This window comes from Megachile rotundata, chromosome 1 (assembly GCF_050947335.1).
Source record: "Megachile rotundata isolate GNS110a chromosome 1, iyMegRotu1, whole genome shotgun sequence".
NCBI classification, from domain to species: domain Eukaryota; kingdom Metazoa; phylum Arthropoda; class Insecta; order Hymenoptera; family Megachilidae; genus Megachile; species Megachile rotundata.
In genome coordinates, this window is record NC_134983.1 from 17,177,577 (window position 1) to 17,193,085 (window position 15,509).

At 29.8% G+C, this 15,509-nt stretch overlaps 3 protein-coding genes across 7 annotated transcripts; 2 read left to right on the plus strand and 1 right to left on the minus strand.

The window, feature by feature from the left end:
• Positions 1-25: 25 nt before the first annotated feature.
• Positions 26-12,468, minus strand: LOC100875979 (protein lin-54 homolog). Of its 4 annotated transcripts, XR_013039239.1 has the most exons (14): positions 12,348-12,468; positions 11,269-11,379; positions 9,686-10,082; positions 9,295-9,615; positions 8,990-9,220; positions 8,630-8,845; positions 8,446-8,562; positions 8,229-8,366; positions 7,903-8,142; positions 7,583-7,788; positions 7,095-7,338; positions 6,815-7,011; positions 916-6,724; positions 26-822 (listed from the first exon to the last, which is right to left on the minus strand). XR_013039239.1 is itself a non-coding variant. In XM_012289011.2 (13 exons), exons 3-13 carry the CDS (start codon positions 10,070-10,072, stop codon positions 6,541-6,543), a joined length of 2,475 nt encoding a protein of 824 aa, XP_012144401.1. In that variant the 5' UTR covers positions 10,073-10,082; positions 11,269-11,379; positions 12,348-12,468; the 3' UTR covers positions 6,319-6,540. The 4 variants fall into 4 exon arrangements, 3 of the variants coding, with proteins under 3 accessions (XP_012144401.1, XP_012144400.1, XP_012144399.1); XM_012289011.2 differs by lacking the exon at positions 26-822 and having other exon boundaries at positions 6,319-6,724; positions 9,692-10,082; XM_012289010.2 differs by lacking the exons at positions 26-822; positions 11,269-11,379 and having other exon boundaries at positions 6,319-6,724.
• On the plus strand, positions 2,606-5,387 carry LOC100880872 (CCHC-type zinc finger nucleic acid binding protein). Its single transcript, XM_012289026.2, has 2 exons — positions 2,606-3,671; positions 3,733-5,387. Exons 1-2 carry the CDS (start codon positions 2,606-2,608, stop codon positions 4,233-4,235), a joined length of 1,569 nt encoding a protein of 522 aa, XP_012144416.1. The 3' UTR covers positions 4,236-5,387.
• CSN4 (COP9 signalosome subunit 4) lies at positions 10,890-15,383 on the plus strand. Of its 2 annotated transcripts, none has more exons than XM_012289012.2 (9): positions 10,890-11,047; positions 13,286-13,376; positions 13,444-13,523; positions 13,806-13,924; positions 14,016-14,152; positions 14,230-14,344; positions 14,440-14,629; positions 14,701-15,078; positions 15,161-15,383. In XM_012289012.2, the coding sequence occupies exons 1-9, from the start codon at positions 11,038-11,040 to the stop codon at positions 15,292-15,294; spliced, it is 1,254 nt and encodes a 417-aa protein (XP_012144402.1). In that variant the 5' UTR covers positions 10,890-11,037; the 3' UTR covers positions 15,295-15,383. The 2 variants fall into 2 exon arrangements, with proteins under 2 accessions (XP_012144402.1, XP_003704940.2); XM_003704892.3 differs by lacking the exon at positions 10,890-11,047 and adding an exon at positions 11,389-11,443.
• The last annotated feature ends 126 nt before the right edge of the window (positions 15,384-15,509 follow it).

Sequence of the window (15,509 nt, forward strand, 5' to 3'; positions counted from 1 at the left end):
GAATCAGAACAAAAAACGTCATATATTTAAATATATTAATGTTTATTTTTTATTTTCTTTATTATTTTTACTTCTTTTCATGACCTAATGACTTTTTACCCAAAACATTTATTAAAGAAGAGGGCCTTCACTTTACTTTCTTGTTTTGTTTTTTTTTTATAAAATGATAGTGCTTGGATGGCAATCCCATGTTCAAAGCTATCGTCGTTTCATTATATTGAATTTAATTGTAAAAGTAAAATCGTTCGCTATTCATTCATTAAAATCATTCAGTATTAAAATCAATTCTAATAAAATCAGTTAGTTTGCAAAGTTAGTATTATTGATTATTAAAATATAGGGAGACAAAACCTATAAAATTATAGAGTTTGTTTTTCTAAATTTAAAATAGTCAATTAATAATAACTTTCAAAAATAACTGATTTATTGAAATTGATTTTTAAATATGTGGTTTTCAATTCAGATTTGATTATGGAATGAATAACGAACGTTTTTCTTTCAAAAATACAATTGAACATAAATAAAATTGAATATCAAATACAAATAAAATTCTTGTTTATCGACGGCTTGAAAATAGAATTCCTCTTGACCGTCGACAACTCCGATCATCACCACAAAATGCTGTTAACAGCGCCATCTAACAATAAACTGCTAAACTATGATGAACACGTGTAAAGTACCGATCGGATTCTGTCTGTAATTAATTGATTACATTTGAACGGTAATATACCATCAGCGAAGTTTCTATTGTAGTTCCGCGTACCACTGTTAGATGGCGCTGTGCCGAACCTGCATAAGGGGGCGTTCAGATCCGGCACGTACCTGTCAAAATAGATTATGTGAACGACATTTCATACAGCGCACAGTGTGTCGTTTGGCTAATCTAGCGGGACAAAAATCAATTTTGCAACTTACACAGATATGTTCACTCACATTATGTATCGATAGTAGAATGTCCATTTTATACGAAAATATCAGTATTATTGTAAAAAACAGTATATAATGATCTGTTAATAGTATCTGAAGATGTAGTTTGACGCAACTGCTTTTAAGCAAAACACAATAATTTTACAGACCAAACCTAATCCAACCTAACCCAAAATACGAGACCTAACCTAATCCATCCTAACACAAAAACACAGACCTAACCAAACACAACCTAACCCAAAAACCCAGACCTACCCTAATCCATCCTAACCCAAAGTCCCAGACGTAACCTAATCCATCCTATCCCAAAATACCAGACCTAACCTAATCCAACCTAACCCGAAATTCGAGACCTAACCTAATCCATCCTAACACAAAATCCCAGACACAACCTAATCCAACCTAACCCAAAAACCCAGACCTAACCTAATATAATCTACCCGGTTAGGTCTGCATCTGGTTAGGTGAGGGCCTGAAGGTTAGGTACGATAAGGCTAGGTACGAGACCTAACCGAATACAACGTAATCCAAAAACCCAGATGTAACCTAATCCAACCTAACCCAAAATCCCAGACCTAACCTAATCCAACCTAACTCAAAATCCCAGACCTAACCTAATCCAACCTTACCCAAAATTCGAGACCTAACCTAATTCATCCTAACCCAAAATCCCAGACCTAACCTAATCCAACCTAACTCAAAAACCCAGACCTAACATAATCCACTCGAACCGGTTAGGTCTGCATCAGGTTAAGTCGGGGCCTGGAGGTTAAGTCAGATAAGGCTAGGCACGAGACCTAACCTCATACAACCTAACCCAAAATACCAGACCTAACCTAATCCATCCTATCCCAAAATCCCAGAACGGACCTAATCCAACCTAACACAAAATCCCAGACCTAACCTAATCCAACCTAACTCAAAATCCCAGACCTAATCTAATCCAACCTAACTCAAAATCCCAGACCTAACCTAATCCATCCTAACTCAAAATCCCAGACCTAACCTAATCCAACCTTACCCAAAATTCGAGATCTAATCTAATTCATCCTAACCAAAAATCCCAGACCTAACCTAATCCAACCTAACCCAAATCACAGACCTAACCAAATCCAACCTAACCCAAAATCCGAGACCTAACCTAATCCAATCTAAACCAAAATCCCAAACCTAACCTAATCCATACTAAATTTTTCTTTATTTTCACCACTTTTCATACAGCGCATAACGTAATTAAAGTTATTGTTTAATCATTTAATTACTAACTTGTGAAACGCACGTGCTATGCACATTTCAAACTATAGCTTCGTTAGTTCTCAAATTCTACCGCTAGGTGACAGCAATGTGTATAATAATTCTGTAATTCTTCTTTACCTAAACGTTAGGTCCTAAAGTTCCAGTTTTCACAAAAAGAACAACCACATTCCCTATTTAGACACATTAGTACGCATGTCCGATATCAAACATAACTTTTCAACACGTGGTGACTAAATTGTCAGTGTAACTGCTGTTTTGTATATCCCACATGTGATTGCTGTGAAATTTTAATTAGGAATACACTGCTGAATAAGCCAATATAACAAAGCAAACAGGTAATTGGCTTTTTAATCTTTTCAATGTGTATTTATTTATTATAATTAGCTTTCATCAATGCAAGGTACTTTTAAGCATTTCAAACATGACAAGATATGCAAGAGCTAAAGGATCCAAAGCTTCCAACGAAAGAGCACCAAATGATGCTACACCATGGCATGTAATGAAACAACAATTAGTAGAAAATTTATCCGTAGCTCAAGAATGTTCTAAGAAGACTAAATCTGCAAAAGAATTGTTGCATGAAGAGAAATATACTTCTAATGTTGCAAAAAATAACAATAGTGAGTGGGCAGAATTTGAAAGCAATTGTGAGAGACAAAATAGTTCAGTAGTAGAGAAGATTAAGAAGAAACATAACAAACAACATTTAAGCACAACAGAAAATGATCATAATATGTCTTCAAAGAAAAGTGATGAAAGTGGTGTTAAAGTTACACAAAAATTATTGAAAAGAAGCATTGATGTTAATGATGATTGTACGACAGAAGTAAAAAGCAAGAAGTACAAAAAAATGAATAGTCAAGATGATAATATAAATGAAGTTGAAAAGAAATTGGACCAAGTTGATACAAAGGTTGATGAAACAGACTCAAATACTAATAAATTAAATAAAAAAAGAAATAACAATAAATATAATACTACAGAAGAATCTACTAAAATGCTAGTTGAAAGCAATGACAATTCACAAATAAAAGATAATGAAACAAACCATACACCTGATTTGAAAAACAAAATTCAAGGTGTTTTATCTAAACGTCAAAAACGCAATTTGAAAAAAAGGCAGAATATAGCATCTGAAGCAGGAGCTGATACTAACTCTGAAAATTTTAGTAACAGTAATGATAGGAATTATAGTACAGAAAACAATCAGACAAAAAGATTTAATAACGGATTTGCAACTCAGTCAATGAATTTTAGAAATGTTCCACACCAGTTTGGTAAGAAAACTTTTCAAAATAATAAACGCAAACAGAAACCCCCTAAAATACGGGATGACAAAGAACATAAAAGAAGAAAACCAGACGTAGGTTATTCAAAAATGGTGATCAATGGTGTTGAAGTAGAAATTGTAAAATTTGACGGTTTCCCAGTTAAAAAGGAAGATGCAGATAGATTACATGAGTTGAAACAAAAAATGATTATGAAAGGTATGTACAGAATATTATGCCCTAGTTAGCATTATTACTTATGTTTTGTATCTCTTTCTAGGAATTCCTGAGAAGGATATAAATGCAGCCATGAAATTGGAAAGAAGGAAAGCTGAAAAAGCATTAGCAAGAATTAAAAAATGCGTTTGCTTTCATTGTCGTAAATCAGGACATAATTTATCTGATTGCCCTGAACTTCAATCTGAACAAGCGGGTACTGGAATTTGTTTTAAATGTGGATCAACAGAACATACACATTTTGAATGTAAAGTAGCTAAACCAACAGAATTTAGATATGCAACATGTTTCATTTGCCGTGAACAAGGACATATTGCTAAACAGTGTCCTGATAACCCTAAAGGAGTATATCCTCAGGGGGGTTGTTGTAAAATCTGTGGAGATGTTACACATCTGAAGAAAGATTGCCCAGATTTAATCAAGGAAAAGGAGGAAAATACTATTACAGTGAACACAATTGCAAATACTGATATAGAATCCTTGGAAAATAGTAAAATTGTTCCAAATGAAAAAGATGATAAATCTAAAAAAATAGTAAAATTTTAACGAAATAGAATACAATTAATTGTAACATAAACATACAGATTTCGTACTACATAGAATGTTTATTGTATACATTTTAATGAACTAAATATTTGCAATGTAAACATAAAATTTATTGAAAGGTACATGTATTTGACATGTATATACATATACATATTTTTCATACATATATTTTAATGCTACCTAAACCACTATGATGAAAAATCTGATATCAACAAAGACGTAATGAATATTTCCATAATCGATACATCGCTTATTTACATCATTCTTGGATTTATAAATCAGTACTTTTTACATATTAGTTATACAATGACACTGCAAAATTATATACTCGTTTAAATAAATTTTTCTAAATTAAAGAAATAAATTAAAGTCTGTGATATCAGATTTTTTCTATGTACAGAGCGCGAATCATGAAAACATATTTAGATATATGAATATTATCTGTACATAGTAATAGCTCCTTATACATATACGTTGGTATAGTTTGAAAAACTTTTCATATTAATTTAAAATTCATAGTTTTTTTGTATCTGCCTTGTCATATAAATGACACATAACAAGTAAAAACGTACAATTAATTTTTTTTACTATCATAAGTTTTTTTAAATATTCAATGTTGGTATATTACCACAAAATTATATGTTCAATTCGTACAATTTTCATTTGATTATTACAATATGAATCAATAATCTGTACAATTTGTATACTTAAAATAAACATTGTCCTTTGAAGTACGAATTTTATGAATATATAATATATATTTATATTTGTATCTATATTACATTTGTCCTTATACTGTACTATGTATAATATATAAATTCTCTATACTTTATATTAATTTTCTACATAAAAGTTATACTTTTATCACTTCTAATGGCAGACAAATAATGTTACTACTGCAATGATGATTAATTCTGTGCATAATGAAAAGTATGCATCTGTGCTTTTTAAATCTTAAACTGTTACATTAGACAATTACATTATTGATATTTCATTCACCGCAATCCCATTTGCCGTATCACTAGTTATTTCAAAAATGCTTGATATTGAGAACTGAATATGTAGCATTTCGAAGTTCATAATCATAATTAAATTAAAAAAATAAATGTAATGTATTGCAACGTATATTAAAAGACTGTGATGTTATAGAAATTTTGTGATATTATATATCATTACAGATTTAATAAAAAATAGCATATGAAATCTGTTTACTTGGAAATTCTAATATTGAAACGTTTAACGTAACAAAAACAAAAACCATTCCCCAATTTTCTTGAAAAAGAAACCTATCGATATTAGCGATACAAGAAAAATCAATTTTAAACAAGAGAGAACAAGTTTAAATCTTGTCTTTACGAATATTACATATTTCTTACACTTCTTTATTAACAATGACAATGGATACCTCTATTTAAAACGTTTAAGTTTCTCCTCTTACACTTTTAGTACTTATAAAATAAAGTGCAATATTTTCTATTGAAGGAAATCGCATCCACAACTTTTAATATGACTACATTAAACACATGTAGTAGAAAATAATCTAAAATAACACAATTCATTTTCTTTGCAGAACTAATTGCAGAAGTTTGAATATTGTATAAAATTTTCTCATAATTAGTTGCATAGAGTTTAGACACAGATATTTTAATAGAAAAAAAACTTTAATTATCGATACTACTGCAAATAACTAAGAAAATTCAATTTAGATACAACACATAGAACAAGAATATGTGTAACGTGCAAACATCAGTAAATAAATAAATCAGATTATATTTTTTGTTACTTTAGCCTCTTACCTTGATTATAAAATCTGAAGATGATTCAATTTTTCTCAGTTATGACAATTTAGAAAGAGATAAATAAATTTTATATCTTCAGCTAGATGTCCGTGTTACAAATCTTAACGACATACTATATTCAACTGCATCACGTCTAAATTTATTTTTAAAAAGTATCAAAATCAATTAACTCAAATTATTTTCAACGATTTTTTAAAATCGAAATAAATCACTGATAATTAAACTTCATTAATCGTACTTAATCATTATTTTAAAAAGTTTAATTTTCATGGAATATACATACATAAAGCCTTTTATGTAGTTACGAGAAAACAAAAAAAAACCAGTTGAATATACTATGTTCTATTATATTTTGTCATCTTTGGTATGTAACACTTTATTTTGTAATTAAGACAAATTCAGATTAAAAAATAATTACTAATTCAAGTTTCTAATTTTATACCTTCAACACACGTCCGTAAAAATTGAAAGTTTTCGATACTGATCTTTTTCTTAGAATGTACCTGCTAGGTAGCTTCAGCTTTATGTGCTGATTCTATAATTTCTTTAAGACATCGGCCAAATTCCTCAATTATGAGTCTTTGTGATGTTTCGTCGTCAAACATATTACGCTCTGCCTCATCGGCTTGTGCCATTAAACATTGACAAGTTATTTCTACTACTTTGTCAGTCAAAAAGTTAAATGGTTGTCTGCAACGAAAAAAGAAATAAAATATATTTTCTAATACATAAAAACAATTGTTTATGTACTCTTTGTTAGTATATATTCTTAGGACATACCTTGGACCAGTGTTTGATGTAGCTGGTGGCCTAAAAGACATTTCTGATGATTGCAGTTTCGTCTTATTTAACGTAAGTTGCGCTGTTCTTACTTCAGCAGCTTCTGCTAAATCCTTCAAAGATTTTTTCTCTAAATTTGGTTCTTCTACATTACGACATCCTATACATTTACAATTAGCAGAGCAAGGAATTTTAGCCTAAAAAAAAATATTCTACAGTTTAGAAAAACAATCACCTTCAAAGATGATTTGTATTTTGTGAATATAAATATTTAATCTACCTCATAACACTCGCAATAATTTTTTAAACATCCACTTCGTTTACAATTGCAACCTTTGTTATGTCTACGTATATCATCGCCTGTTTCGCGGCCTTTACCAATTTTTGGACGAAAAGCGTTTGGATTACGTTCCAAACAAGACTTAATAGCACGTTGTCGTTCCTCTTCATTTCCGAGATTATTAGAACAGTTATTACAATTACACATATGACAAAACTCTCCATTCGCAAAACAATCACAATATCTGTAACAAAATAAGTCATTAATTCATCACTATTATTAATTAAAATACATTTAAAAATGTTTTATATATCACAACTTTTATTCAAGTTTATAACTTCTATAAACTGCCATTTTCCAATTAATATAACAAAAAAACGAAGAACCTGATGCTCAATTTTTGAAGAATAAAGAAATAAAAACATATGTAAAAATCGAATCATTGTACTACAATCTAGAAATGCTAGTGTATATTATATTGAACTTACAATTTGAGACACTGCGACTTCGTACAATTACACGGCTTTCTTGGCCTAATACCATTTGGTTCAACACTGGTATAAGACCTCTGAGAACTTTTACTTTCTATAACAGACCCCACAGACAAATTTCCCGCGGAACTTTGTAAATTTTGTGAGGTACCTAACAAACTAGGTGCAGCTTGTTGAGGTTTTAATTTCACTTCATCTGTTGACTACAAAAAGATAAATACCATTTTCAAATTATATTTCATAGTCTATTCTTATATAATTTCGTATTATAATGATTTCTTAAATCATTTTTTAATTGAATGTACAATATACTAAACCTGTTGTTGAATGTATTGAGCAGGTAGCACTACGATATTTCCTACATTTGAATTAGTTGAAAGAACAGCTTGCCCAGATGCTAATTGACTTAAAGCAGATGCTGGAATAGCAACCGCATTTTTCGATTGATTACCTACTGTTGCAGTTGCAGGAATTAATAATCTTTGACCACTTGCTGATAGGGTTGCCTTAGGTGCAACTGTTCTTAATGATTGATTGCTAGTATTTAATGGGACTACCTATATTTTATTTAAAAATAAAAATATCAAGCGTTGTAAATTAATGTTGTTTGGTAAAGACTACACATTTCATTATTGTAACAAACCTTAACAATCTGTTGTTGCCCTCCAATTTTCTGGCCAACCCCGACAGTTTGTAAAGTTGTTTGTGACTTTGCTTTACCCACAGTAACAACGTTTGTAGTACCAGATGATGGTGTACTAACTAATCTCACATATTGCACCTTAAAAATATTCAAGTACATTTAACATTCACGATAAAAACAATCATGGTAAAAAGTTATTATATCACGAAAATATTACTTGTCTTCCAGGCATTTGTATTTGATGTACTTGATTAGACCCAGTAACAATATTCTGGCTAGCTGGTATTCTGATAACTTGCCCGCTTCCAAGGACGGTACCCGGTTTTAAGGAGCTCTAAACACATATTATATGTATAAAGATAGAAACCTAGGAAAATACTTAATATTTGACAAGAACTTACCTGTCTTATGATTACTTTTTGAGGACTTTGCTGCACAGATGTTTTATTAGATGGAAATGTCGATTGTTGATTTGAAATTGTTGAAGTTTTAACTTGTGTATTCATAGTTGGTGCTGGTAATATCTTTGTGGGCGATTTAATTGTATTACTTGAAACTATGGTCATTTTAGAAGGTTGAGAACTTGATGATTGCACTAGTTTATTTACAATTATTCCCTTTGACAATCATAAAAATGAATTTTATATTATTTTTTCATGATTAATAAATATAACTTAATCATATATACAATTGTAGCTGAACTTTCTACACATTAATTATATATTTCTTTCAAAAAAGTTTATGAACAAAATATTACTTACTTGTTTTTGTGGTGAAGAAGGTAAAATATGTTGAACTTTACTAGTAGAAAGTAGTCCCATTTGTTGTGCTTGTGCCAATGTTATAGTTTTAGTTGGATTTGTAACATCTTGGCTTGATGTATTATTATTTAAAAATTTTATTGATTGCTGATTTTCATTCTGAGAACTAGTTATAAGAACTTGTTGTCCTGATTGTGCTTGATTTCCAGCTAATATCATTTTTGTATATACCTGCAGTAATATTAATTACAAAATATATGCATATGGCAATTTCACATAGAGTAACATTTTAATAAAAATTTTACATTTCGATTTTGAGGAGTGCTCTGAGCAGTTCGTTTTATAGCTGATTGAGCTGTTTTCGAATTTTGTACATTTCCTAATGTGATACTTCCTGAATGACTGGTTGCCATTACAGGCTTATTGGGTTGTGCCGATCTTAATTGAACTATGTTACCATCAGCAGATTTTGCTGTTATAAGGGTTTGAGCTAATGATTGCAATTGACCAGCTGATGCTGTTGATGGATGTGAAATTTTTAAAATTTGACTGGCTCCTTGACCACCAGCAGGAGAAACTATCATAATAGACTGACTTTGAGTAACTTGACCAGCATTTGACTTTACCTGTTAAATAATTGAAAAGCACTGTTAAAACTCAACATGTATATTTTTATAATTTGTATATATTATATACCTGTACCGTAGACGTAGGAAGCCTTTGCAATGTTGGCTTTGTTTGAAATACAATATTTTGATTATTCTGATTTGCTGTTGTATAGATAATATGCTCTTCTTCAACTTGTTCAGAAATTTCAGTCATTTCCACATCAGGTACTATTGTTTCAGTCTCAATATTTCGTTCAATAATTATATGCTCCTCGTCTGTTGTCATGACTTCTTCAGCATTCATACATTCCAATTCAGCTTGAATATTTGCAAATGCTTCAAAGTCATTGGATGAATATTGTTCATTGTTATGTGACAGACTTAATGCACTTAAGTCACCATCACCAAATGTACGTGAGTCAAGAGCTAACGGTTCAACCAGAGCTCTAGCATTTTGGCCTTTATTTACAGACATGATTATATTCCTATGTAAAACATTATTTATTATAAAAACTTATAAAGTTATATATATGTATATATATATATACATGCTATATTAAGTTTATACAATTGTACAATTTTATAACAAGATCTATATAATAACTTCTTGTTCTCTTTTGCACATTAAATTTTCTTTATAAAAACATTTTATTGCTATGAGATAGCTATAAATGAATTTTATTAAAGCAATATCGTTGGAGAATCATTACAAGTATAAAAATAATAAATTTGTAAATGAAATTTACATATAAATTATATAACTAAGAACGAAAACAAACATGCGATACACAGGTATACAAGTATATCATATGCTACTATAAAATAATAAATGAAAAGCTTGAATTTGCTTCAGTAACATTTAATATCTTAACACAATATGTAGTCATTTATATTTAAAACAAATTCATCTGTGATAAAAATGTTTTCCAGATGTCTGTATCCATTCATCACAGACATGTATCCCATGCATATGCAGGTTAGAAATTCATGGAACATAAACTAATTTTTTGTATAAAGCTTTCAATATAGAAAAACTGTACGCGAAAAAAAATTTGACAAACCAGCTAAAAAATGCAAATCCATTTGTGAAATGACGTGCAAACGAAACGACTCAGCATGAATTTAAAAATTCAAAAATTCAAATCTTTCGGAAGTTCATGTGCCTCTTCCAAATACGAGGAACAATACGATTTTCAACGCACACACCCAACAATGCAAGAACTGAGTACGATTCGAATTTTCAAAAATTCGAATGATAAAATTTGAATAATGATGAAAAATTCGAAGGATAGTCTACTTAGGAACATTAGCGCCATTTATTACTCGAACGCGCCATTTTCCACGAACTGAATTTGTGCTCGCGTTTTGACAGGTTTAAGGATTTTCTATCAAATCGACACTGATACAACGAAGAAAACCGAACATTTAACAATCCAAACGATGTCAGAAGGTAAAGTTTTATCCAATGTTTGTTTTATTATCACGAAAAATTCAACTTAACCTATAAGTTATCAGTTCATATCAGGTACGTACAGCGATGGGTGGGGGCGTGCCACAGATCTTATTTTAATTACAATATAACGTTCAAAATATTTTCTAATACGATTCTCGAACATTTGTATTTCATATAAACTACTTTGCTAATCATTTATTTGTTTTTTTAATACATACCTGGGTGTTCCCTTAATACCACGAATTTGTTCAAAATCACGCGCCCACCATTGCTGTCCCACAGTGCACTACGCACCGCTGTGTACAAACAGACCCAAAGGTCATTTAGCACTAAAATTTCAAAGTGATACGAGAATGACAAATCTTACTACTACTTTAATATTAATTTTGTTTAGTACGTAGTTTGTCAAAGGTGAAATTTTTTTTATCTATTAATCAGATACTACGTCAAGAGTGGACAATGTATTCGCGCACTTTGCAAATTTCGATTTCGCCATTTTCACCCTTCCGCGGCTAAAAACACGTCACCTCCTTAACGCCCTCTTAATCCAGTAAAAAAACAAGTATTCTGAAAACTTGTGGATTTTAAATTCAAGACATTTAGCTGAAAGTTTCGTACTACTTTAACTTAATTTTATTGATTAAATTTTGTTTCTGGAAAGAAAAAGAAAAATTCTATCTTTTACGCATATAATATTGCATATTTCAGTAAAAATGGTGTGGTAAATGAATTATGTATTTGCAAAATAGATGTATAATTCTATATTAGCACGAAAACATTCGACACTTAATAATGTAATTAAGTAAGAATATCGAAATAGTTGATACCTTTTTATGGAAAATTTTTATCATTAAACTACAAAATAATAGAAGAAGGCACACAAATATTAAACTATTAAATATTATATATTATACTCGTCGTAAATATTTAAAAAAATGTATAATTATATCAGGCTAATTTAGAAGTAAAAAATGTCTTAATTATTAATTAATAAATTTGAAATTCAAATATAACGAGTAATATTAAAATGTTAAAAAGTGTTCAATAAGAATAGAATGACAAAAGGATAGTTGAAAGTGCAGTTTGAAATATTATAGATATTTCAGTACAAGAGATTTAAAATTAGATCGAATTTAAATTATTTCCGTCGTAAATATCAATGGAAATGAATTCTTTAATCAATATCATAAAAGTATTACATTTTGACTGTCACGTATTTATACTTTAAATATGTGATTTTTTGGATAAACATATAATAAATCTGTACATTACATTTATATGAAAATGAAATGAATACCTCTTTTTTAGAATATGAAGTAGTAATACATTATTCTCTTTTCATTTGTATGTTTGAAACACTTCATTTGCTTTTTAAATTGTAGAATACTAATCATTGTATTCGTTATTTTGCTATTTAGTCATAAGTTATTTATATAAAGTTTGACAACCAATGTCAGTAATACTTTACAAAGCGCCACCTTTGATTACACATTTTTATGTACAGTTTTTGTCCTGAGAAAACGTAGTTCGTTTGCGCATCTTGGCTAAGTTCAAAGAGTCTGCTTTTTATTTAGTTATCATATACACGGTGAACTAAAATATAGTTTTCAAATTCTCAAGTTCCAAAATTTTAAACTTCTTAAACTTTCGAACGTCCAAATTCTCGAATTTCCAGATTATGTCATTTCTGCACTATTAGGTTTCTGAATCTCCAACTATCGTAATTGCAAAATTTGTTTAATAAGAAGGAATGCATAATAAATAAAAGATTACTGGATGTATATGGTCAATGTTACTCTTGATTATGGAACGTATTTAAACCAATCAAAGTCAAGATGCGCGGAATGAACAGAAATGTGTTATTTAGGAAGTACATTCTCTCATGGCGGGGAAATTTCGTTCATTAATATTAATAATCTCAACAATTATATATCCTTAAATATATACGATCGATGGAAGTACAAAATTGAGCATGCAATATTAAAAAGACTGCATGTCACGAAAGTTATTATTGCACAAGTATTGTTCATTTTCAGAAATATAAATTTATATAAGAGTAAAAGAAATTTTATATTTCAAAATCAATTTTGTAATCTCAGTTTTCATTTTTACGACACTGTATAGATAATTATATCGTTTTTCACCAGCATAGTTCTATAATATAATTCCTAGTGATTAATTCTCATAGTTTATGATCGTGATAGAAGCAAAAGTCATTTTTGGTCATTTATGTAGAAAAGATGGTGGTGACGGCGGCGACTTTTGTACGTCAACAGCTCATGAATGTAGCATGTTCCGGTGGTTCTCATAAAGATCAAGCAGAAAAGTAAGCCTGTAAAATAAAATTGTAAACATAGTTTCGGAATATTTGATATAATTAGTGATACTTACAGGTATCGAGCGGTGTTGGATTCGATACTATTATTGTCCAATGAAGAAATGGTTGATGCTTTGAAGATATTCATTGAAGCAAGTATGTCACATTTTCTTTGAATATATCCTCTTTTCTTAATATACTTATAAGTATATCCTTTAAGAATTAATACGTCAATAATAATTTATAAACGTACGTATACGTATAATACATATCAAACTACTGTATGTCATGTGTTTAGTTCTGTGTGTACAATAATTCATTGAATTAAATATATTTTTAAGATTGATACTTAGACAATATTTTTATACCTAAACCATATTTGTTAAATACTTACAATATTGTAATACTTACATAAGACTAAATCATTTGATTTTACAGTTGTACACGAATATGTAAGTTTAGTGATCTCAAGACAGGTTCTTACGGATGTTAGCAATCGTTTATTGTTTTTGCCTGATGAGATATCAAAAGCAGTTTCACATTATACATTAGATAAAGTAAGAGCTGTTTTTTCTTATTAATATAAACGTATGCTTTAAAACCATATGCAAGTGATAATATAATTAGTATTTATTTGTTAATTTGTAGATTCAACCACGAGTAATTTCATTTGAAGAGCAAGTTGCTAGTATAAGACAACATTTAGCAGATATTTATGAACGGAATCAAAATTGGAGAGAGGCAGCTAATGTTTTAGTTGGTATACCATTAGAAACTGGACAAAAGTGAATATAAAACTAGTTTATATTACATACTGTTAAGTTCAGTGAAATTATGTTATAATCATACTGTTTACTTGTAGGCAATATACAGTTGACTACAAACTTGAAACTTATCTTAAAATTGCACGATTGTACTTAGAAGATGATGATCCTGTACAAGCTGAAGCATTCATCAATAGGGCATCTCTTTTACAAGTGTGTATATTTAAGTTTTTTAATTTTCAATTACAATACATGACACTTATAAATATGTACATGTATAATCATAATATTTTATTATCTGTTTTTAGGCTGAATCAAAAAATGAACAGTTACAAATTTATTACAAAGTTTGTTATGCTCGCGTATTAGATTATAGGAGAAAGTTTATAGAGGCAGCTCAAAGATACAATGAATTATCATATAGATCCATTATACATGAGGATGAACGTATGACTGCGCTTAGGAATGCTTTAATTTGTACAGTACTAGCTTCTGCAGGTAAGTATTTAGAATTACTTTGTTTGTTTAATTTGTCGAGCATAAATTTATAAATGTAATATCAATATCAGGACAACAAAGAAGTCGTATGTTAGCTACATTATTTAAAGATGAACGCTGCCAACAACTTCCAGCTTATTCAATTCTTGAAAAGATGTATTTGGATCGTATCATTCGACGCTCCGAATTACAAGAATTTGAAGCCTTATTACAACCTCATCAAAAAGCATGTACAATCGATGGATTGGGCTCAACTATTCTTGATCGTGCCGTTATAGAACATAATTTATTATCTGCTAGCAAATTATATAATAATATAACTTTTGAAGAGTTGGGTGCTTTATTAGAAATTCCACCAACAAAGGCTGAAAAAATTGCTAGCCAGATGATTACAGAAGGCAGAATGAATGGATACATTGACCAAATAGATTCTATTGTACATTTTGAAAGTAAGTTGAGAAAGACACGAATAAACGGATTCTGTATTCTTGACAAAAGCATTTTTTTATCAAAGATTTATTTTTTATACAGCACGTGAAACTTTACCAACGTGGGATAAGCAAATACAATCTTTATGTTATCAAGTAAACCAAATAATAGAAAAAATTGCTCAAACTGAACCAGAGTGGATTGCAAAAGCGACGGAAAATCAAATGGTGGATTAATACAAACTTTCTAAACGTTAATTTAACACTCACACGGGACGTCGGACAAATATTTGTTACATACACCAATAAAAATTTAGAGGCAATAAGGATTGTTATTATAATTTAACTCTACAGAAAAGCTTGTACATTTAACAAACGTACACACAATTCAACATGCCTGTTAATTTTTTATGTTAATATGCATGAAGTCAATTTTTATATGATCAATAAAT